Genomic DNA, 25,051 nt, shown 5'->3' with positions numbered 1-25,051 from the left:
TTGAACTCTAGACTTGCTGTGTTCAAAACACATGTGCTCTTTTCACTAAGCTACAATGGCTCAGATTCGTTCTATCTGGTCCTCACTGGGCTGGAGTTGTCCTGCTAATTCAATGTTAATCACAGAACTCTGCAGTTGGAACAAACTACGGGAAAGGTTCTTTGGATAAGCCAAAGCCAAGGACGAGCTGAATCGGGAAGAATCTGTTTGAACACATTGCGCCCTCTTGGAAGGTTGGTCCAGCAAACAACCATTTCTTGCAATCATGACAAATTCTTGCTTGATGAATTATATGTCCATCCGAACACGCACCTGCGTGGAAATGCTAGAGTGGATTACAACAATGATCTACCAAAGATCAGGAGAAGGTCAAAGTACATCTGATGGATAACAGTACCATGTGCCATGAATCATGATGTCTGTGATCAAAAGCCAACCGAAACCAACTCAACCACTCCTTTAACTGTCTTCTAAATTGTAGCAATATTTCACGACATGATTGATGGGAGTCCAACACTTTCAGGTTATAAATTAGGAGAAAAAAAGAGGTGCTCTGCTCTGGGTATATGTGTGTGAAGTGTGTAAGGGTGGGCACGTAGTGTGTAAGAGCTCCTCTAATCAATAGCTATTTTCTTTGCTGCTTTTTGCCTGCTGCTTTGCTCACTGTCTTCTCTACCCCAAGAAATCTTTCTGGAAGCAAGAAGCTACAAGGCAACTTTGCTAACTATCTGATTAATAATTTAGATAACCTTACATTAGTTGGGAAAATCATATTGATCAGCAAAGTGTACCTTTAATTAGCTGGGTGAAGATTGAGAAACCTAAAGGGACCATTGTATTCAAGCCCTCGTCCAGTAAAGCAATGAAATTGTCATAATGTGTGATGTTGCCTTCTGTGGTTGTCCCCTGGGGGGACAAAGTTCTTAAGAGGGAATGTTGCTCCCCCTTCAATGTCCCCCTCCCCAAGGGGGATTCACTTGACCAACCCTCTACCATGTGCAAGAAAACCAAAGTTATTCCATATATTGCATTTGTTTTTGTTTCACCCCCTATTCTTGAGAGAAAGAGATAATTCTGACTTTAGGGAGCTTGGTGCTCTCTGAGCTTGATGGCTTTCTTGCAGACAGTTCGTTACCAAACTAGATAACACCATCAGTGCTAGAAGGGAGTGGGGTTTGGAGAGAGGAAGAGGAGAAGGAGAATGACAACTGAGGGTGCTCTCTGAGCTTGGTTGTTTTCTTGCAGGCATTTCATTATGCAACTAGGTAACAGCTTCAGTGCTAGATGGAAGTGGGATTTTGCTCTCTATTTTGTTTTGTACTTTTGGCAGATCCCAGGGAATCAGAGACAGGTGGTCATTTTATCCTAACTTTGCATGGGGTTTGTATATTCCTCTTCTAATATTTATCTTTCAATGTGAAATTTTATATCTATTGTCTTGATATTAGTTGTTTGCTTTCGGAGAAACAGGCAGCAGTTTAATCAATAAATTGTAACTCTTCAGAGTTGGGTCACCATATCCTGATTTACCATTGACCTGTTTGACCCCTTTTGGAGGTTTTCTCTCCCCAAATCTAAAACTGCTGGTTCTTCTCTTTTTATTTCATGAAGGCACCAGTTTCTTACCATTATAATATTCAATGCGACTCTTGTTCCCAGTCAGGTTGTACCAGGCTTCAAACGGCTCTTCGATTTCAGCATAAGGGAGAGTGATGACTCCTGCAGGACACAAAGTGTGACTTGGATCAATCAAACATTTGATATAGAAAAGTCTAGGTGGAAACACCGCCAAATTTATGGTTATTGATTGTAGAAGATGACCAGGCTGAGCCCGAGGATGGGGTCAAATGTATCATTAGTTTGGAGTCTTTACACCCACGTCACTTACGAACTCTAAATATTTGCTTAACAACCATGGCAAAAAAAGTCATAATATTGGGTGTGATTCATTTAAGAACCACCTTGCTTAGCAACAGAAATTCTGGTCCCAAGTGTGGTCGTGAATTGAGGACTTCCTGGATGGATGGATGGATGGATGGATGGATGGACAAACAGACAGATGATAGATAAATAGATAGATGGATGGATGGATAGATATATAGATAGATATACAGGCAGAGCCCATCTTTATGTAAGAATTGTTGAGCCTACTTATGTAAAAGACCCACAAAAATCCCTTTTTCAAACTTCGTTTTCTTAACATTAACAAGCAATTTAGCTGAAAAACAAGGAAAGTGGTATTTTCCATCACAAACGAAAAACATGAACTTCACAAAGGTCTGTTCAATCTTAAACTCTGGGAACAACTTTTCCAATTAGTCAGTGACACAACGAGAGATGTTGCATTGACAGCTATTAATTTGCATGCCATTTTCTTTGGAAACAGGGCACGTCTAGTTTTGGCATTTGATTTTCTTTAAAAAAAATGTGTTCAGTAATCTCTCAGGCTCCACCGTGGTTATACTAAAGGCCCCTGGCTAGGTGGGAATATCCATTGTTTGTGCAACTGCCTTGTTCATAAATATAAATTACACGTTTACATTTTATTTTAAAGAAAAGCAAGCTGAAATAGTCTCCTAGCATGTGATTAATGAAATCTATCTTTACGGTTAATGTTGTTGTGCTTTTATGATGTTAAGCCAAACATCCTCTCTCTCGCTCTTATGGCGATCCTACTCTTTCTTTCTTTCTTTCTACAAAATTCAGGCAAAATCTTGTTGACCCAAAGGAACTATTGATGTAGAAATGCCTTTGTATTTCTCCACAATTTCTTCCTCTCTCTATATATATATCTGAGATAATAGGACTAGGTGGAACGTGAGAAGGATACAGAGCAGGACTCTGTTGGCATTTAGACAAGGAAAAGGGATTAACTTTTATTAAATAACTTAAAACAGGTTGCAAAGGGGTTCCCTCAATATTAGAATTGATCCAAAAGCTGTCAGTCCTATCTTTCTCTCTCCCTAAATATGCACTCATAAATCTGTCAATTTGACAGGTGGAGGCTTGATTGGGAGGATAGCAAGTCTCCCTTGATCCATCCTTCCACTCATACCACCCAAATACCTCTATCCTCAATCCTCCCCTACCCCCAGAATACAATCTCAGAGCCAATTCCCTGGGCTACCATGCTTTGATGCACAGTTCTAATAACCAGGCATCACATAAGCGCTGGAAAGTCTTTTGCTGATTAGGGAGGTATATAAATCAATCAATCTCATATGTGCCACAACTGACTCAGAGCAGTTGTGAGGTTGGTGGTATGGCAGCTCTTTTTTGAGATCTTCAGGGATTTCCCAACAAATTATCCTGGAAACAAGGGAAAACAGTGCCTGTTTAAAATATTTTGGATTAGAAATCACTCAAGTCTTACAACTGGTCCTCGCATTTGTTGACCGTTGCAGCATCCCTACAGTCACATGATCAAAATTCGAGTGCTTGGCAACTGGCATGTATTTGCAACGGTTGCCATGTCCCAGGGTCATGTGAACAGCATTTGCAACTTTCCCAGGTGGCTTTTGACAAATAAAGTCAATTGGGGGGGCGGGGGAGCCAGATTTGATTAATGACCGCATGATCCATTTAACAATAGCAACAATTACGACTGCAGTGATTCACTTAACAGATATGGCACAAAAAAAGGTTGCAAAATGAGATGTGAATTGCTTAATAAATACCTTGCATAGCAATGGAAATTCTAATTCCAATTGTAGTCCTAAGTTGAGCATTACTTGAACTGAATCTTAAAAATGAATCTTAAAAATGAAATCCCCCACGGTTTCTTCCTTCGGCATAGAAGCTACTGTACAGAACAGGCAGATTACCCTGTCGATTGGACAAAAATTCCGGGAAGACGTGAAAGAAACCACATCATAAAAGCTCCTCAGCTTGCATATTCACTCCCAAGGAAAATGTGAAGTTATAAAGCTGGGTAATTGCTTTTTGTCCACATGTGGCTTTTCAGCCTAGAGTGAAGCTACACAATGGGGATTTGCTAGGCAGCTATTAACATCTGTGAACCCGCATGTTCATGTGCCAAAGCAAAAGAGGCACTTCGCCCAACTTCCCTCATGTGGAAGGGATGTATCTGGTAACAAAGCTTCCAAAGGCTGTTCTGCTATGTATTAATGACTCCCACCCTTTGATTCAGTAAAATTTAAGATTCTGTCACCAGATAAACTCATTCCTGGAAACATACACCAACCTCAATAAATCTGGGTGCCTCTAGATCTCTCTTGAGATTTGCAAAAAAAACTATGCAGGTAAACAAAAAAAGAAAGGAAGAAGTTTAAAACAAGGCACTCCCCGGAGAAAACTCTGCCCAGGTAGGTTAGCAGGATTCTGACAAGCTCCCCACCCTTTTCCATTTGGCTAAGGGGAAGATGCCAATTACAGACTAGATTTCGCTTCCAGTCCAATTTTTGCTGGTGCAAACTTGCATTTTCAACGCACCCATAACCCATAGTCCTAAAAAAGAGCCCAAACTGGGTACTTCATAAAAAATGGTGGCAAAAGATAACACAACATTCCACAACATTTCTCCAATTGAGAAAAGTGTGTGAAAGAAAAGGCAGTGTGAAGTGTGCACACATCACAGTTCCAGATGGCCAATTATTTTCTTCAAGGTGATTGTATGGTCTTGGCGTGCAATAAAACTTGAACCCTGAAACATTGGCCTCTTCTAGTTCTTCACTGGGGGATTTTCACATTACAGTAAGTTGGTGAATAATGGTGTAGCATATTGAGTGAACCTAATCACTGTTGTTTATGAACATGGCATAGAGTGTGGTATGAAGCCAGCAAACCAGTTAAACAAACCAGGACTTAATGCATCCTGTGAACCTGATTGCATCTATTTTGAAAGTTTGATCTTTAACAAATTACTTGTTCTCAGGGAAGACATTAAGCCATTATCTTTAAAACAGGAATGGACAACCTTCCAGAGGTTGTGGAGTTATAACTGCAATTGTCTTTAACCAAGGATTGTGATAGCTAGGGCTGATGAGATCTGGCATTTAAGAACATCTTGAAGATCAAAGATTCGCCACTTGAAGCTAAGAAGACCAAATAGGAGAATTATATGATATGCCTTCAGAAAGCCAACAGGTGTAATCACCAATATCCAAAGGGTAATGGGTGTCCAACCTTGGGAACTTTAAGACTTGTGAACTTCAACTCTGAGAAGCCGGAAGCGGAATTCTGGGAGTTGAAGGCTACAGGTTTTTAAGTTGCCAAACTGGACACCCCGGTCCAAAAGATATTTGCACATTCCCAGTTGTGCTTTATGCTGCTTGGAGAGATGCCCAGAGCATTAACTCCATGATGATAGCTATCTACTGTGGCTTATAAAGCAGAGGTGTGCAAACTGATTCAGAACTCCTATTCTATTTAAAAGAAATTGCAAGGAAAAATGACAAATATGGTTTAAAAATTGGGTGGCTGAGTTATGCAAGTCAAAAAAAATTTTTAGTCACTATCAAGGAAAATGATTAAAAAGTGTTGGTCAGTGGCTTCCCAAAAGGCACCCTGGATGAAACTTACCTTTGACATGGTAGAGGCCTCCAAAATTTGGGGTTGTGTTAGAATTATTGCACATATTTCCTGAAAGAAGAGAAAAGAAAGGGGAATGTAAACATTTCATTGCATTACATTTGCCATCAGATTTTCTGCAGAAACAAAGGAAATCTAGAAGAGAAGGCTAGCAGGACGGTATTATCATCACTGGGTTCATATATGATGTTAAAGTCATATTATGGTCTGTTTGTTTTTCGGTATAGTCAGTGCATTGTACCCATGAAGCTTAGTAAATCAAATTGCATGGTTCAATATATTGTTGCACAAATGTGGCCAATTGTGGTTTATTCCAGTCAGGGTTATGTTTAGCACAACGTACAGGTAAATCTTGACTTATAGTTGGATGCCTAGCGACCACTTGAAGTTGTGACAACTACCTTTAAGATACTTATGACTAGGATTTGAAATTCTGATGGCTGCTCCCATCATGTGACCAAACTCTGCAACGTGATCGCATTTATGTCCTACAATCAAGTGACCTTTTATGATTTTTTTGCCATAAGCAGGCATTTTACATCTGCTCTTTGGTAAAACTGTGCCCATCACAAACCATTCATTCATTTACTATCTGTGACATTTGCTTAACAAACCCCCACAAAAACGGTTGTAAAATCAACTTGTTTACAACCATCACAACTTAACAACTGTGATGACCTGTATGAATCCCATCCATAAATCCCATCTTGCTATTTGTTTTTATGCAGGTGTAATTGGGTGACAGTAAGAAAATCAAAACTCTCCTGCTTTTAGTTCTTATTTGTAGTGGAGTCACCTTGGAACAAGGTAGAAACAAACAGGGCTTCCAGCCTAAGTCCTCCTACCAGTAATGGAGGAGACCATAATACAGATTTATAAGCCAGGGTTGCTGTGTTGATTACAGTGAAATAATGTATGCAAAGTGCTTGTCCGTTTGAAAGTGGATGCCTCTTACCCTGGTAGACATCCACATATCAAGCAACAACAGCAAATTTATGGTACTAAAAAAAGGCTGGCAGAGTTGCCCCAAATTTACTTAACTTTGCTTCATCGCTAATAGCAACAATAATAATTCATATTGGCACACCGTTCTTTCACACCTCCAGTTTATTGCACCTGTGGTTTAGATCAGCTTCCCCAATCTAGTGCTCCTCATTAGAGCCCCTCCATGAGAAAATGGCAGTTAAGAAGTTTGATAGAGAAAGAAAAAAAGAAAGAAAGAAAGAAAGAGGGAGGGAGGGAGGATGGAAGGAAGGAAGGAGAGGGAGAAAGAAGGAAAAATAAAGAGAGAGAGAGAAAGAAAGTGAGAGAGAGAGGGAGGGAGGATGGAAGGAAGGAACGAAGGAGAGGGAAAAAAATGAAAAAGAAAGAGAGAGAGAAAGAAAGAAAAAGAAAGAAAGAAATTCATGTATACAAATCACATAATAATGTTAAAGTCTTGTAGGGCTGTATTACTCCAGGGGTGCATGAGGTCCATTGGCCATGGATTGGACATGTCTGATCTAGAAGTTTGGAAATCCTGATTTAGATGTGAGCACATGCCAAACCAATATCATTTGTGGGATTCAATTTTTTTTAATACTGGTTCTGTGGGTGTGGCTTGGTGGGCGTGGTGTGGTGTGGCTTGGTGGGCGTCGCTTGGTGGGTGTGGCAGGGGAAGGATACTGCAAAATACCCATTCCCTCCCCACCCCACTAACCTGCTTCCCAGCTCTGTTTTCCTGTGCAGGGCAACCAAAGAAGACCCAGCCCATCAGCTGGGACTCAGGAGGCAGAGAATAGGTGGGGACGGGGCCAGTCAGAGGTGGTATTTGCTGGTTCTCCAAACTACTCAAAATTTCCGCTACCGGTTCTCCAGAACTGATCAGAACCTGCTGAATACCATCTCTGATCCTGGTAGTCTTCAGATAATCAACTCTTCTCTAAGTAGAATCTGCCTATGCCCAAGATGTGTGCAAATAAGGCATCCTAGACTCGAGGATCTCCAAAATCTACTCAAACCCTTCAATTCTAAGTGTCTTCTGCCAAACTTTGGACCTCAAGTAAGGAAGTAAGCACTTTGATCAAGAGACATGGGACAGAATTTTGGAAACTGCCATAGAAACCTCAGATCGACCATTTGTTACTGCGGAGTTCATTAAGTGTCTCTTTGTACATTTCCAGTCTCTCCTCTCCAGTTTTTCAGAAATCTGGACTGAGCTACCATTTATGATGTAATTAAGAAACTCCTCTCCCTATCTATTGTTTAAGTCTAGAATTGCTCCAATTTCATTGCCTTTATACAGTATATTTGTTGGAACCTTTTAAACAAGAAGATAAAAGCTGCAGGAAGAACAAAATTTAAAAAGGCAAAAAAGTGGAAGAAAAGGTGAAAAAAAATCTTGAAGGAAAAAAATATACCGAAGTTGCTCTCGATATTCTTCATAGCCAGGTGAGGTAAGGTGACATTTTAACCTCTTTCTCTCAAGTTAAATAATGACTCTCTTCTTTCTATAATCTACCTTGTCATGTCATCGAAACCATAAATCATAAGTTCATTTTTACGAAAAAATGCCATTAGAGACTTCCAGTCACCAATAGGTGTAGATAATGTCTTTTCTCTCATCAAAGAAGTCAATTTATCAATTTCAGCAAAATCTGTCAAATTCACCAATCATTCCTCCACAGTGGGTGGTGTCGAATCTTTCCATCTCTGTGCGTACAGGAATCTCACCAGAGGTGGTATTCAGGGGATTCGGACTGGTTCTGGCGTCCAGGTAGGGAAAATTTTGACCGGCCCCACCCACCTGCCCCACTATTACCTCTCACCTCTCCAATATTCTGTTGTTTCTTAGCTCAGTTGATTTGCATGGCAGAGTGGATTACCACACCTCAGCTCAGCTAAGAAACAGCTGATGGTAGGTGTTGCTCAGTGGTGTGTTTCAAATATTTTTAGCACCAGTTTGGTGGGCGTGGCTTGGTGGGCCCTCTTTGCATGCACACACACACTTTGCGCAGGCACAAAGGCATTTTGACTCACCTGCACAGGATTGGGATTCAAATTTTTTAACAACCAGTTCTGTGGGCATGGCTTAGTTGGTGGCCGTGGCTTAGTGGTCATGTGACTGGGTGGACATGGCTTGGTGGTCATGTGACTGGCTGGGTGTGGCCAACTCAATATCACTCACATCGAGGCACGCATCTCCTCGCCTGGCCTCTCATGACTGTGGGGATGCTGCAACAGTCACAAGTGTGAAAAATGGTCATAAGTCACTTTTTTCAGTGCCATTGTAACTTTGATTGGTCACTCCACACAAGCAAAGTACCAGCAAAGGAGGGGAAAAAAACTCCAGAGAAGTTCCTGAGACAGGAAGTCTAGTCCTGCCAAGAATGTAATAAGGGTTAACGGAGAGGCAGTTTCTGTAAGCAACACCAGAATGTTTCCTTCCTGCCTTCCTTACAGGATTAGGCCAGTAATTTCTTCTAACAACCGGTTCTCCAAACTGCTTAGAATGTTAACAACCAGTTCTAGAGAATAGGTGCGAACTGGTAGAATCCCACCCCTGCTCCTGCAATCCTGCACTCTCCCTGACATTTCAGCAGCTGCTGCATGGCAATTGCCGTGCCGTGCAAAGCAGCTGCGCTTCAAAAGCAGGACATAAAGGTTAGAATGGGAGCCCAGGTGCGTGGGTGGGCCCAACACAAAGCATCGGAGAGAACCAATTCGGTCTCTGCTGCTCATCGCTGCTACCGGCTTGGCAGAACCGGGCCAAACCTATAGAATACCACCACTGGTGTTGCTGTTATCTGTGCACGTGCAAATCACATGTTTGGCACACCTGGGAATGCAAGAAACAGCTGATGGTCGGTGTTGCTGTTATCTGTGCATGGATGAATTGCGTGTTTGGTGCGCCTGGCAATTCAAGAAACAAAACAAAAGAGAATCTGAGCCCAAATCCAAAGTTGTGGTTCAGGTAGCATGTAAAACCTAAGTTAACAGTCCCTGTATTCTCATTAACATTTTATGTCAAGCAGAGGTGGTATTCAGCAGGTTCGGACCAGTTCTGGAGAACCGGTAGCGGAAATTTTGACTAGTTCAGAGAACCAGCAAATACCAGCTCTGACTGGAGATTTTACGGTATCCTTCCCCTTGCCATGCCCACCAAGCCACATCCACAGAATCAGTAGTAAAAAAATTGAATCCCACCACTGATGTCAAGGCATATTATAACTTCAAGAGACAACTCAGCTCAGACAATATGGCAGGACAAATGGCTGGATTCTTACCACATACCAAACTGCAAACTATCCTCAATCTCATTATAACTTGGTCCAAATATTGCGTGAAACCAGACAGTGTCGACTGAATTTCAATTTGCTCTCCTTTTGACTGAGTATTCAAAGAGTATCAGTTCTTGTAAGATTCATTCCCTGCTATTAAGCAACTTTGCTTGAAAAAAATACAATCCTGACCAAATCACAAAAACAAGGCAACACAACCTGAAAATGGATCTGATCCTTTCTTTAAAAGTCAGCATTTTCCATGACCACAGCAGATTTGAGCAAGGCCGCTTGATGAAGAAGAGATAAAATGCTATCACCTAGGGGAAGACAAGCCTTACAGCATCCATTTCCACCCTTGTTTGCTTTCTTATCCTCTCCGTAGCTGGGCACAGAACAGGAGAAACGGGTACAAATGCAATGTTCCTGATTACTACTGACTCCCAGGCAGGGCTGAACTGTTGAGATATTCACATGTTCCATGAGGAGGAAGTTCTGGTTTTTCAAGGCAATGTGTTCTTCTTTCATATTTCCCCCCCAAATCAGCACTTTTCCTGGTAATTCAAATACAATACATTTTCCTCTTTCTTCCATATCTTCTATCTTCTCAGTTTTGGACTTTCTTTTCCAACACTGGAACAAAGAAATTGTGATGAAGGATCTACAGATAGATATCTAGGTTTCTTGATTCTCAATTGTTGAAGGATTTGAGAGGAACATTGACAGCAATGTTAGCCAACCAACCAACAAAGTTTAAGCTCAAGCTAAAATCTATCTCTACCCATCAGTGCTCCTCACCTATAAAGCCTGGGGTCAGATTTATTCAGTGTGGAATTGGAAGTTTTTACCTTGTCAAATATGAACAATCTGATGCAACATTAGGCCTTTACTAAAACAAGGAACAGAGGCAACTATCTAGTATCTAAAAGAAAATTGCTTCCATCTCTTTACAAAGATTGGGGAGAAAAAGAAACTATTATAAGCAGAGTCCTGAATTTCCCCAAAAGTGCTTTTTCAAGAGGCAACTGGACTTTCTGTTTTTTCTTTGAAGACATTTCGCTTCTCATCCTAGAAGCTTCTTCAGCTCTGAAGAAGCTTCTTGGATGAGAAGCGAAACAGAGTTGAAGAAGATTTTTGGATGAGAAGCACAAAGTCTTCAAAGAAAAAACAGAAAGTCCAGTTGCTTCTTGAAAAAGCACTTTTGGGACAACCATAATCTGGATGACTGAGAATCTCCATAGACAGAACCTGAATTGGTTAACAGCAGTTGTTAAGAGTTCTTTCATAATGGCTTCTTGTTTTTTCCACAATTCATCGCTTATCAGAAGCTCTCCAATTCTTGCAAGTCAGTTTGTTTCTGCCAAGCATATCAAAAAGCCTGACAGTATTTGTGCAGTTATGGCCTGTCACTGATCTTGTTCCCTAATACTTCAATCTATTTCATTTCCAGCTGTTAGTCTACATTCATCCTTGGTTAGTCATTTTTTTGCACTGAACAAACAATGATGCTCTCACAGTCAGACTTAAAGAATTAAACCGATGCTATGGCAACCAGAATGGACTGGAATACTGAGACAAAACACCCCCACTTTTTGTGTGTGGGTGTGTAACCTCCAAGGAATTTTGCTGAATGTTCAATATGGAACACCTTGGACCTCTTAGCTGTGGAATTTTTAAAAATAAGCCAAGAGAAATTATCTAAGATGTTAACAGGAAGTAGTAGAGGAATTCTAATGTGATAGCAGTGTTCCAATAGCTAAGAGGCTGCCACAAAGAAGAAGGGGTCAAACTATTTTCCAAAACACCTGAAGGCAAGACAAGAAGCTATGGATGGAAACGAATCAAGGAGAGAAGCAACTTAGAACTAAGGAGACTTTTCCTGACAGTTAGAACAATTAATTAGTGGAACAACTTGCCTCCAGAAATTGTGGGTGCTTCAACAGACTGGGCATCCATTTGTCTGAATCAGTATAGGATTTCTTGCTTGAGCAGGGGGTTGGACTAGAAGATCTCCAAGGTCCCTTCCAACTGTGTTATTCTGTTATTCTTTTTGTTCAGAAAAACTTCCATGGTCACCTGACCAAAATTTGTGCAATGTTATCCCCATTGGTTGACTACTGTCTTTCACGATCCACTCTCAAATGTACAACATTAAGAAGAAAGAAAAAAAAATCTTGTTCTACCACAGAGCAATATAAACTTCCCAGGGTGTTTTGCTCTCACACGTGTAAAAACAGAGTGTATCCACTCCATTTCACTTTTAATTCCCCCTTTCCCCTTTGCTTTGTTATATTGTTCTAGCTCTACGAAAACCAAAAGATTCTTCACTGACATTTTTTTAAAAAAACGTATCACACCCAGCAACTGTTTTGCAAGGAACCATTATCTGTAGGCAATTATCTCCCAGACTCCTCCATTTCTCTATAACCCCTCCTTTTACTCTTCCCACTATCACCATACCCACTTGCCAAAACCGTAGCAGGGCCAAAAAAAAATCTTCCTTCCAGAAAAATAATTGAGCTAGCAGTGAACCAGCCAGATCAGGTCAGCTGTTCCTTTTCACCTGCATCTATTTTAATTCTCTAGCTGTGCAACCAAGTGTCACAACCTTTATTTTTCTTATGCTGGCTCCGTCTGTGCAAAGATCTCACCCAATGTTAATAAGTACACATTTGCTCATCTTATATAAGAGGTTTTATAATAGCTCTCAGTCTTAACAATTAGGACAGTGTAAACTTGGGCCATACTAAAAGGGTAAAACTAAAACAAAAATTTAAAAGAGAATAGTTGACGTAATCGTTCAGAAATAAGAATCCGACAGGAATCTAACAGTTTGAGAACCTTTACTTAGCTCCAGCATAGGAAATCCAGTTTAAGGAGAGAGTTTCATAAAAAGGGCACCATAACTAAAAATATCCCCTTTTTCAACTGGTATGGAGCCTTGTTGGTGCAGTGGTTAGAATACAGTATTGCAGGCAAATTCTGGCCAGAGTCTGGAGTTCGATCCTGAGAGGGCTCGAGATTGATTCAGCCTTCCATCCTTCCAAGGTCGGTAAAATGAGGACTTACATTATTGGGGGCAATATGCTGGGATTTGTAAACTGATCACAGAAAGCTGTAAAGCAGGGGTGTCCAACCTTGGCAACTTTAAGACTTGTGGACTTCAACTCCCAGAATTCCTCAGCCAGCTTTGCTGGCTGAGGAATTCTGGGAGTTGAAGTCTACAAGTCTTAAAGTTGCCAAGGTTGGACACCCCTGCTGTAAAGTAATATGGAGTGGTATATAAGTCTAAATGCTATTACTACCCTGTTTCCCCAAAAATACAACCTACCCTGAAAGTAATTGATTTTTACACTTGTGCCCAATATAAGCCCTACTCCCAAAATAAGCCCTAATTAAGATCCTACCCACTCCAGGGTACACAGGTAAAAATTAAGCTAGGGTGGGGATGGTGGATGGTGGAGCTGCCCTACTACTTACCTTTGGACAGTTGTAGCCAGGCCTCGCACACCCCGACACCTGCCTTGCTGGCCCATTTTTTCTGCAGCCAGCAAGGCTTCCCTGAAAGCCTCTGCAGCCGATAACAGAGCTCTGGATCGATCCAGAGCTCTGTTATTGGCCCAGAGGCCTTCAGGAAAGCCTTGCCAGCTGCAGAAGTAGTTGTTACTGAAGGCCTCTGACAGAAAAAAGGAGGCTGGGGGCAATGCGTGCAAGTGAGGTTCGTCAGTGGATGACATCCCCTAAAAATAAGACCTGGTGCCTTTTTTGGTGGCAAAAAAAGATAAGACAGGGTCTTATTTTCGGGGAAACACAGTATCTATTTCCAAATATAGGGCACCCATAGATGGTAACCTCACCCCCCCCCACCCCACAGAAAAGTTACTAATTGATCAGGAAAAAAATACAGTATATTTAGAATATATAGATTTCAAGCTTCAAAGGAATTAGTGGTTGAGCACCAGAACTTAGCTAAGGCACTGAAGAGAAGCCAGCCATGCAATTTAAATAATAATGATATCCATTTTGGATTACTGTTAGGCAGTTGGTCTTCTCTGACAGATATGTATGTTGTTTTGTTGGCAGCCATACAAAGTGGTTTGCCATTGCTTTCTCTCCAGGAGGGTTTTTTTCCCACCCTCAATTTCCTAGTCTACTCCAGTCTAAACCACATTACAAATATTCAACTCTAAATGGATCAACATTTAACTCAACTGCTGTGATGATGGCCTTACTCGTGCAACCCACATTTCTTCCCAACCCAGCGTCAGGAGCTATTCTTGCTCAAAGCAAAAAAATAATAATAATAAAAAGGGCCCATTCTGTGTTCTCGTTGGCTTTACTTTCTTTTTCTTCAGTGCAGTTGAGTTGCCCAACATTGCTAAATACATTGTACATTATGAACCATTAATTTTACTTATGCAACTTGCTAGGAGATAAAGGTAAAAGTTTCTCCTTTCTAGTTGTGTTCTGACAGGGCTTATCTACTATTTTGGCCAAGGGAGCCAGCGTTGTCCGAAGACAATTTCTGTGGTCATGTGGCCAGCATGTCTATAATCAAAAGCACATGGAATACTGTTACCTTCCTACCAAAGTGATAGCTATTCATCTACCTGCATTTGCATGCTTTCGAACTGCTAGGTGGGCAGGAGCTGGAACAAGTGATGGGAGCTCACACCATCGTGCAGTGCTCAGATCTCGAACCCAGGCTATCAGCTCTCCATCCAACGAGCTCAGCATCTTTAACCTCTGAGTTATCACATCCCTTATTATAATATTTATTTTTAATTTAGTTATTATAAATAATTATTTATAATTATTATATTATGATTATTTATAATTCTTTCAAATAATAGGTAGCTAGGCGGAGCTACCTACTGTTGACAATAAGCAAAGAAATGGTTGAGAATTGAATGGAGGTCATTATGAAACGGACCAGTTGAGTCCATAATATCAGATTTCAAAATTATTTGAGGATGGGCAAAACATCAGTGATAGAATAGAAGGGATCTGCTCCCAATCTCTGTTCCTTCCAAGCTCAGGGACTTTCCATACCAAGGATAACTGTCCCAGCCTCAAATGTTAAAAGGTGGTAGGATGTCTGCCATGTTTGAGAATTCCACAAAACGGATCTGAAAAATACAAAATGTTCTCCCGCCCAATAAAGGACTCAAGATCATACACATTTGTCACCTTCTTAAAAGCAACTTGAAAAAAGTGGTCTTTACAGCATAGCCAACCATATTAGAACAAGTTCCTACTAACCAATTAAAAATGTAAGCTTCTCACAGGTTTGTGCTCTATCCTATCCTACTATACCCAGATGTGTTGGGAGAGTCAAATTCTAGGAATAGTCATGCAAAACATCTGGGGCAGCAGTGGGATCCTACCTGTTCCACTACTGGTTTGGTGATCGCACAGGTGTGCGCACGCACCTAAGGTGCACACACCTAACATGTGCATGCACAGCTTTCCCCACACCAGCTGAGGCCTGAAGCACCAATCAGCTGAGAGGATGAAGAAGAGAAAAGCGCAGGGGTGGGAGGGTCGATCCTGGTTTCTTTCTCCTCTCAGCTGATCGTGGAAGGCTTTTTTTTTTTACTACCAGTTTGGCCAAACCGGTCCAAACCGGTAGCATACCACCACTGATCTGGGGCCATCAGGATTGTGATTCATCCCATTCATGTCAGTGTTTGTATTCAAAGTCCATTTCAGTTCAAGACCAGTATAGAACAGAACAACCAGCCATTTAAAGAGGAAGAGGAAGGTCTGGTATGAAAACACCAGGTAAAACAGGACATTATTGCCATGATTGTTTCCCCCCTCCCCCCCCCAAAAAAAAGCTGTAAGTGGTTCTAAGGATTAGAATTTCACCAGGTCTCCTCTGATGCTTTTTGCTGGATCAATCTTTAGGGAAGAGAATTTTTGGAATTGTAGTTCTGTAAAAACAAAAATCTTCAGCATTCCTTGGCACTTCCTGAATTTCAGTTTCCACAATGCCTTGGAGATGGCTCAGTAGCTTAAATCTATTGTGTGCAGATGCCCACAACCTTGGAATGGCAAAAGAAAAATTGCACACAATTGCACAATTGTCCAGGATTGATTGGCACATGTCTTCGTCCTCCCACAGACTCTCGCTTGTAGTTCCCAGTGAAACTGGATGAACGGCTGTGAGAGTTGCAGTTTGTGGTTGATAATTCAATTAACTTGAAAGAACCAGACTGGCATGGAGGGTTACTCTGGATGGACCAGTCTGTCAAGCCAAAATAGGAACAAGAAGGGTGCTTTTAGAGTTCCAGCTAAGTCTGCAATCAGCTTCAAAGAATCTCAGCATTTTCAAGCATTTAAATTAAATACTTCAATGGCCACCATAAGCCAGCAATGTGAGTTTTTTTTTTAAATAATTCGTCGGAAAGGGCTGCTCATCCTTGTATCTAAAAGTGAGCCTGATGGCCAAAAACCATCAGAAATTCTGTGCATACGTATGGAACAGGTGGATAGATTGTGGCAGAAAGCACTTTTTTATTCCCCTTTCATTTGGAGAAAGAATGTCATGTTCGTCTATGGTAATATTTTGTCTATTTAATATTTCTCAACCGTGGCAGCTTTCAGTTGGGTGGACTCCGACTCCCAGAATTCCTCAGCTAGCATGCTGGCTAGGGAATGCTGGGAATTGGATTCCACCCATCTGAAAGCTGCAAAGATTGATAAACTTTGGTTTACGGTGCCAACAAAAATCCAAAGAAGAGCACCTTTTCCAAGTCACAAATGTATTGAAGGACAGGTTCTGTTTCCTTTTCTTCTAAAACAACTCTCCTTACATAGCAGTATTACAACCAAGTGACCAGAGACTGGACTGCCATCTGCCAGAAATGGTGCAGGGTCTGCTTGGGGGGGTTGGACTAGATGATCTACAAGGTCCCTTCCAACTCTGTTAATCTGTAAACTCTGTAAACCAACAACAGTTCAAAAAGTATGTCGGTTCGCCTGTTTAATACCAGAATGGGAGACTATCAAGAAATTCCAGGGCTGTAGACTTGATTGGAAAGTTGCGGGGGGGCGGGGGGAAGAAAAGAAGCCAGTGTCAAGTTCCTTTTATTCTGTTGCCAGGGGAAACCGTACAGTCTTGCTCACAAAATCACTTGAAGTCAAACTCAGCTTGAACATGGTTTTATCTTTTAACCCAAGTGGGTTTATTAAAGACAGTTGCTATATTGGTTTTTTAACAGCAGAGGTCCTCCCTCCCCATAGCTTAGGAAAACGGAGCTAAACTGCATCCTAACATTGGGGCTACAACAACAAAAAATCTCAGCCATAAAGCATCAGAAAGGGGTAAATTCCAGATATTATCAGCATTATTTTGCCATCCTAAGCAACAGGACATTTGAAAGAGAGTGAGGACTGATTATGATAAGGTGCTGCAATTTGCTATACCTTAAATTTGCCTTCCTTAATTGAGTGCGTGCTTGCTAATAACCCAATAATTACGCAAATTTTGATGGAGGATGTCACTAGGAAGGGCGCCACACATTAAAAGAAACTAAAGGGGAAACAAAGGTTTGTTCTATGCAGTGGTTGCATAATGCTTTGCCAGCTATGACTCTGTGGGTGTCGAATTAGGGGAAATGTTTATCAGGAGCTAACTGCGAACAACAGTGACTGTATCCCAGTTAAGCAGGTCAGGTTCAAAGCTAAATTGCCACATTGGACAACAGCCAGAGTTTGCATTAGCACAGAATGGAGTTTAGTTTTTGGTTTAGGACTAAGATAGCTGGTTGATGGGACAATAATACCTGAATCCCCAAATCAAATCTGAGTTAGACTTGCTAACCATGGTTTATTAAATAAAATACAGTTTTGCAATTGGCTCTGCAAATGCATTAAGCCATAAACTATAGTTGACAAGCCATTACAGCTGCCTAGCTCCTTCAAACTTGTTTAATAGCCACACACAAAATATGAACGTTCAGCTGATCATTATAGTATCCAAAGCTCCATAAGTGAGATCACCTTAGTAAACTGGAGATACTGGTAAAAACCACATGGCTGGTGAAAAAAAATAATATGCTTGCCTGTTTTTTTGCCAAACAAGCTGGAAAATTAATGGGCATTTAAACTAATTCCACACAGAGGAAAAGCCATTGCCTGAATTCACACAATACAATAAGTTATAATTTTGATTTCTTTGATTTTATCCTAATGTGTTGGTGAACTACTCAACTACTGGGGTTTATTCAATTAGCCACAGAAAGGCAAACCATGGCTTAATGCAGGTGTCTTCAAACTTGGCAAGTTTTAAGACTTGTGGACTTCAACTCCCAGAATTCCTCCTCCAGTCATGTTAGCTCAGGAATTCTGGGTGTTGAAGTCCACAAGTCTTAAAACTTGCCAAGTTTGAAGACCCTTGGCTTAATGCAATATGTGAATCTAATCAATGAAGCCTACTTAGGTGCATTTGCTGTCTAATGTAAACACATGCATACACTCTGGGTTAACATTTTAAAAAACTTCCTTTCCCAACTTGGTGTTCTCAAGTTGATTGAAACTCTCCTGTCTTAATCTAGCCATTGTTGGTCAATACATCTGAAGAGGGGCAAGTGGAAGGAAATAGCTTGAACCTTCTTAATGTAACAAAGAGAGAAATACTGATTGATATCTGGGTGATTGCTCAGCAGGACTATTGGGGCTGCTTTAAAACACACACACAAGCCACAACTAAAAATCTCATTATGTTTGTCCATTTGCCTTTTTGTAACCTCAAAAGTTAGCCCAAACGGTGGATTATGCCACAATAATTTTTGAATCAAGGTACCTAACACCTGCTAACTTAAAGAATGTATTTTAAAAAAACTTACTCCTATGGAATCAAAACTTCCACAATATTCAGACTAGTTTTATTCACAAAACTGTGGCCATTGTAGTCATATGATTGTGATTTCCAGTGGTCCCTGCCAGCTTCCCATAAGCAAAGTCAATGGGGAAGCCAGCAGGAAGTCAGAAGTCACTTCTGCTTTTTTGCTCACCAGTTTCTGCTACAGTCATGCTTTGTTGTGACTTGACCTAAAACGCAAAGCCAAACCAGGGAGAATGTGCTGATTTATCTGGAGAAACTGGTATGCCAGCATGGTCAGCTATACATAGCTTTAAGCCGGGGATAAAGAAATGAAAATGTTAAACTATTCCTGAAGGATGGCAGATCAACCTGGATCTTCAAAAGTGTCCTTCATTATAACAGATAACAGACAATCAGAGTTGGAAGGGACCTTGTAGGTCATCTAGTCCAACACCCCCCCCCGCCCAAGCGGGAGACCCTACACCATTTCTGACAAATGGCAGTCCAATCTCTTCTTGAAAGTCTCAAGTGATGGCACTCCCACAACTTCTGAGGGCAAGGTGTTCCATTGGTAGATTGTTCTCACTGTCAGAAAGTTTCTCCTTATTTCCAGGTTGAATCTCTCCTTGTTCAGTTTCCATCCATTATTCCTTGTCTGGCCTTCGGGTGCTTTGGAAAATAGCTTGACCCCTTCCTCCTCCCTGTGGCAGCCCCTCAAATATTGGAAGACTGCTACCATGTCTCCCCTGGTCCTTCTCTTTAAATGAAAATAGGATATATTTCTCTTGCTAGGCATCTTTCATTTTTAATAAGCGGATGTTTTATTTTTTAAAAGCAAAGTAACAAATCAAATGATAAAAGAAGAACCTAAAAACTCTTCTAGTTCAGGGAAATTCCTGAGTTGAACCCAAACTTAGCAAAAGACTGGAAAAAATTAGTTCCCGGGCTCAAAGAACGGTGCTTCTGATATTTGTGATAATTAAATCTGATATTATCCTTAGTTGGGCTGGAATAAAGAATATAAGTTAAATACCTATTTTAAGGGATATTTTTGATTTTCCTTACTCTTAGTCAAGAAGGATGCACATTGACACTCTGGGTTCATGCATTATACTAGATCACAGTCAGTTTAGAGCAGGGCTGTCAAACTCGCGGCTCATGGGGTGGATGCATCAATGCTAGCCACACCCATGTCGGGTTCAGCGAAGGGGGAAAAAGTCCCGATATGGCACATGACCCCTCTGTGATGACCTGACCCTGGTTCAGACCATTGAAAACCAAGGACGTCCTGCTTGCTTCCTAGTTGTCTCAGTCACAGGTCTATGGCAGTCCTTATTTAATGACCACAGTTGGAGTCAACAACTGGATGAAGCAAAGCAGTTGCTAAGTGAAACCATGACTGTGCTTAGCCTCTTCCTTCAGCTCTCATTTGCTTTACAAACCTGTGATGACAATAAATGAGAAGATTGGTTGCAAAGTTACTTTCTCAACAGTACTGGAACTGTAGCCGCTAGCCAAGGCAGTTGCCAAGTTGGAACCAACTGTATTATCCATTGCAGCAGGGAGGCGTAAAATAAATATAGTTCTTTCTCTCGCTGCAAGGAGATATTACATCTTTTGGAGTTTAGCTTGTTTTGCGAGGCAGTTTAATCTTTAAGGGGAAAAAAGCTGGCAATATACTACCCATTGTCCCTATAGCTCAAGAATCTTTAACAATGAAACAGTCAAATCTTGAAAGATCTGTATTCAGTCATGAGATGTAGAGCTTCCTCTATGACAGTTTCTGGTTCTTTAAAACAACTTGAGATTTATACTTGAATTGTAAGGCACGATGTACCGTATATGTTTTTTTAATTAATTGTTTTATTTTATTTACACAAACATTCCATCTTTCATTTGAACAGTGTGACATCTGAGTATACCTATCTCGTGCAATATGTATATGTCATAGATGATCTACTACATGTACACAAAGCCAGGAATATGCATGTTGGATCAGCGCAAAGCTGCAAATTACACATAGATATGGGGCATTTTCGTTCCTATGCAGAATCATACAGCTGATCTGTAAAGGCTCTACCTGAATAATCATGTATTTATTGATGTATGTGTTCTTGGCCACCCAAATCCTGAAGAAGAGTTCTCTGAGTTGCTAACAGCAAAATCAAAATTACTCAACCGGCCAATTTAAAACTATCATAAGAAGTCACAAGGAAACATTTCAAATGCCTTTGGAGGGTGTTTTGAGGAGTGGCAGAGTCCAAAGAAGGAAAGCCACACTTAGAAGTGCCCCTGTTTCATTAGCTTCCTGTGCCTTAATCCGTGGATTTATCGAAATCAGTATTTCTCAATCTTAGGAACTTTAAGAAGTGTGGACTTCAATGTTCTGGCTGAAGAATTCTGGGAGTTGAAGTCCACACACACCTTAAAACTTCCTAAGGATGAGGAACACTGATCTAGACATTAACCTCGGTGTTTATAACCCAAGATTACAGCACACCGTTTCCCATTTCGGCAGTTTTCCATCACCTCCCCTCACCCCACAATGAGTGAAACTGCACATCCACAGAAGATAAGTTGGTTTGTTTGCAAGGACACCCTGAATTGATCTACCCCCAGCTCTGGCTCTGAGGTGTCTGAGGAGGTGACTTCAGAGGACCCTGTGGAATAGCAGCCTGCCCCATTCAGGAGTAGGGAGACACCTTGGCCTGATTGGGCAGTAGAGTCTATAGACCACCTGGAAGCAGAGTATGAGGGGTTTGATCCAGGAGCTCCTTCCAGCCATAAGATGCATGAGACTGAGTGAAGGACAGATCTTCAGGCTCTTTGCCAAGCAAGGGGTTTCCCACCAGTGACTGCTTGCCCTTGGTAGGGTCTGGGTCTCTTTTATGACCATCACAGGAAAGCCATCCATTACAGATAAGTACTCTGTTTACTGGGACCTCTGTCTGTTATGCCCTGAGCTCTTTCCTGTGAAAATGCTGTGCTTTTTGAACCTGCTGTCAGTGTTCCAGCAAACCTCCACTCCCAACCAATAACTCCAAGACAGACATCTTCTCAAAAGTTCCTTTTATTTTGGACAGTAACTGGCACAACTGGGGAATCCCGAATCTGAAAGTTCCGGGCTTCCTTGCGATAAGTAAAAACTACAAATCCATCCCCTGCACCCATCATCACATCACATGCCCCAATCATCATCCGTCCCAACTTGAGACCTCCCCTCACTTATGTGCAAAATAACATGACCTTGAATTAGAAAAAGAAAGTTATTACGTCTAACTACATACACTCCAAGAAATCCCCCCTCCCACTTTCCCAGGTTCAAAATGTGGCGCCATGGGAGCATCTGGTCTCAATAGGGCTTCCAAAGCTGACACCTGGATTGGCTGACAAATTGTGCCAACTCTGTGATCTCTGGAGCGTGCACCAATGGGATCTTGCTTGTAAGCATCCAAGTGATCTGGGACAGTTTGAGATTGTGTGTGCACATCACCCTACACACCCTGCCTGCCGCTGCTGTCATTGCTCAAAATCAAGTAAAGCCGAGAACTGTAGTCTTTTTTGTGTGTCAGAGCTGGGACAGGACAGAGTCTGATTCACGCAACATAACTAGATGAGGGTTAGCTTGTTTGCAGTTCAAACAGATTGTACGAACACAGTTCCAACCCTCTTAAAGGGTGTTTTTAGAGACCACTTGGCCATTTCTTGTAATATTCTAAATACTTCTGCAAAGCTTGTGGTTTCCACCCTCAAACTGCAAATATTCTCTTGTGTTTCAATAGTTCCCTTTTTTTTGGCTATTATTAAAGCCATGGCAGTTCTCACATCTTGGAGAGTGATGTAGCAACTTGTCTACCCCACCGCCCCAACTGAAGGAGAGGAACCCAGCTACACAGAGAGTAGCAAAGCAAACACACTGAATTCTCCACCCACAAGCATCAGTATTAAAGCAAAACATGCTTTGCCTACAGAAACTGTTCATAAGAAGAAGAAGAAAAATCACCCTTCCTCAACCAAACACTCACCGAAAGCAAAAGTCCAGGCACATAAGTGAAGTAAAAAGATCAGTCTCCCCATGGTGACTCTTCGTCTTCCCAACCTTTCCTAGCACATAGCTCACCTTCCCTTTTAAATGAAGGCAGCTGGCAAATAGGAGCCTCACCTCCTCTCCAACAGGGTGGAGCTTCAGCTTGGATTTCAAAAGAGTGGGAGTTGTTTGGGGGCAGGAAGAGATGGTTGGCCAAACAAGGATGTGGAAAGAGGAAAAGCTGATTGTAAGAGTCTGTTCAGAATTTAGGGGGGGAAAACCGTATCTTGCATTGGCTTAGAACAGAGGTCTCCAAACTTGGCAAGTTTAAGACTTGTGGACTTCAACTCCCAGAATTCCTCCTCCAGTCATGTTAGCTCAGGAATTCTGGGAGTTGAAGTCCACAAGTCTTAAACTTGCCAAGTTTGGGGACTCCTGGCTTAGAAGATTCACATCCTTTACTTGAGTTATCGAATGAATCTACTTTCTGGATTCAGTTAACACACTGAGCTCCAGATTAACCAAGTAGGCTGGGTGTTCACCTGAAAGTCACCAGAAAGACAAGAAGATTACTCAAGTTTTGCATGTTGTATGCATGTAGTTCCTAGGTTTCTAGTTATGTGTGTTGGGCAAAGTCAACCATACTCTGAGAGCCTTCACTTGGGGTAAAAAGAACAACAGCCTTGAGAATTCCAGAGTCCAAAGTTGAGATGAACCCTTCTGCTACCTTTTAGCCTTTGTGGCCAGGGAGACCTTCTGAAACTTGAGGAAAAGTAGTAATGGTTTCTCCTTCTTTGGATAAGTTCAGGCAGAGTTTGGAAAGCCATTCATAAAGGATGCTGTAATTTTGATACCTATACTGACTATCGATTCAATGTCCTCTAAAGAACTTCTTATAATTTTATGTCCATGTTCCAATGTCACTTGATCATGGACAACTGGACCATGTTTTAAGTGTGATGACCCGGGGCATGGCACAAAGGCAACACAGTCAGAGAAGCAATAAGAGTCCCTTTATTATCTCCAACTTTGCCCCCAATGTCCAGGTTACCTTCTGGCTGGAGAAAATCTCTCCCAGGAACAGCCTTTGACTACAGAAAATTAAGTCCAAAACTTGAGCAACATAAACTGTAATGTAAAGTCCAAACAAGCTAAACTGAAGTAATTAGTTTGGCAGGGCAGGAGCAAGAATTTCAGACTTGAAAGCATGGCAAAACTCACATGGTTGGGAAGATGCCAGGAACATAGATAAGCTACGACAACACAGGATAAAGTCACATTTGCTCCCAGCAGCCTTCTGCACGCAGCCTGAATTTCTTATCAACTGTCTTCCCAGCTGTGGCTAATGAAGGGAATCAGGGCCCTTTCCTCCCCCGTAAACCACACAACCCATGTTGCTCTCTTCTCCGTTCCTCCCTGCATGCCCTAGGTTGAAGAGGAGGTGGGCCTGGGTTTTCATCTGAACTCCCTCTCCCTTGTTCTATCTCTCCCCTGCTCTGCCCCGCCAGACTTTGCCCTTCCCCAGCCTCCTCCACAGCCAATGGAGCCACACTCCCACTCCCTGTCAGCTGTTCGGCTTCCTCCTCAGATTCAGACTCCTACAGGAGTATCACACCTAGTTTTTCCTGATTCCCACAACTGTCAACCGCAATCAAGCTGCTCTGGTCCAAAGGTTCTTTTATGGCTGATTGCAATACACTGAACCATAAACTAATCAAACTAGCCAATTCCACATCATTCTAGGCGAAAATTGGTTAGTTTGTCATTCAGACAAGCAAAAGCTGTGCAGGTTCACACATCATAATAAAACCAAAATGTGATTTGCTTGGGGACTTTGCATGCTCTGGAAGCACACCCAGTGTGGTTTAATCAGACATTTAAATAGCGCTTGTTCTGGATGAAATCTGTATGCAACAACATCCAAATATTCCAGAAACTTCCTTGAACTAATATTTGGGAGAAAAGCAGATAAAAAACCTGAGAAGCCTGTTGAGCTGGGCATCCTCACACAAGCCATTAATTTCAATTGCCCTGTAGGAATAAATCAAAAAAGAGAAGGGAAGGAAGACACCACCCCAAACTGGTTTCATTTGCAATTTATTCTCCCTGCTGCCTGCAAGACCGTTAACACCAATTGCCTTGCAGGGAGGATGCAAGGTGTTAGCTTGTTTTTAAGTAATATTTCATTATATTTTGATTTAATATTGTTTCTATTGCTTGTATGCAGTTCCAGGAGGCTTCTTCTACTGAGAGAAACAGGTATGAATAATGGAAACAATTTCCCCACGCTCTTAGTTCTGAGCTTGCTAAATAATCTGAAATCTGATTTTAAAAAAAAAAACCTTGTGTTCATTTGGGGGGGGAAAGCAATATAGACAAACATCA

The 25,051-nt window shown here is 41.5% G+C and overlaps 1 protein-coding gene across 2 annotated transcripts in view; it reads right to left on the bottom strand.

Moving 5' to 3' along the window:
* Window positions 1-25,051, bottom strand: part of LOC113417639 (digestive cysteine proteinase 2-like) — a 68,349-nt gene that overhangs the window by 29,631 nt on the left and 13,667 nt on the right. The window contains exons 1-3 of one of the 2 annotated variants that reach the window (XM_026676136.2): window positions 22,665-22,803; window positions 5,542-5,601; window positions 1,627-1,719 (exon numbers count right to left, since the gene is read on the bottom strand). In XM_026676136.2, coding sequence (XP_026531921.2) covers window positions 1,627-1,719; window positions 5,542-5,601; window positions 22,665-22,716 — 205 coding nt within the window. In that variant the 5' untranslated portion in view covers window positions 22,717-22,803. Of the gene's footprint in view, window positions 1-1,626; window positions 1,720-5,541; window positions 5,602-22,664; window positions 22,804-25,051 lie in introns of those variants that run through there. The other variant, XM_087970691.1, reaches the window with a different exon arrangement.

The sequence above is a fragment of the Notechis scutatus genome, chromosome 8 (assembly GCF_049901735.1).
Source record: "Notechis scutatus isolate UNSWTSFEM ecotype Mainland chromosome 8, rNotScu1.2, whole genome shotgun sequence".
Taxonomy (NCBI): domain Eukaryota; kingdom Metazoa; phylum Chordata; class Lepidosauria; order Squamata; family Elapidae; genus Notechis; species Notechis scutatus.
This window is presented reverse-complemented; position numbering and strand designations above follow the sequence as displayed.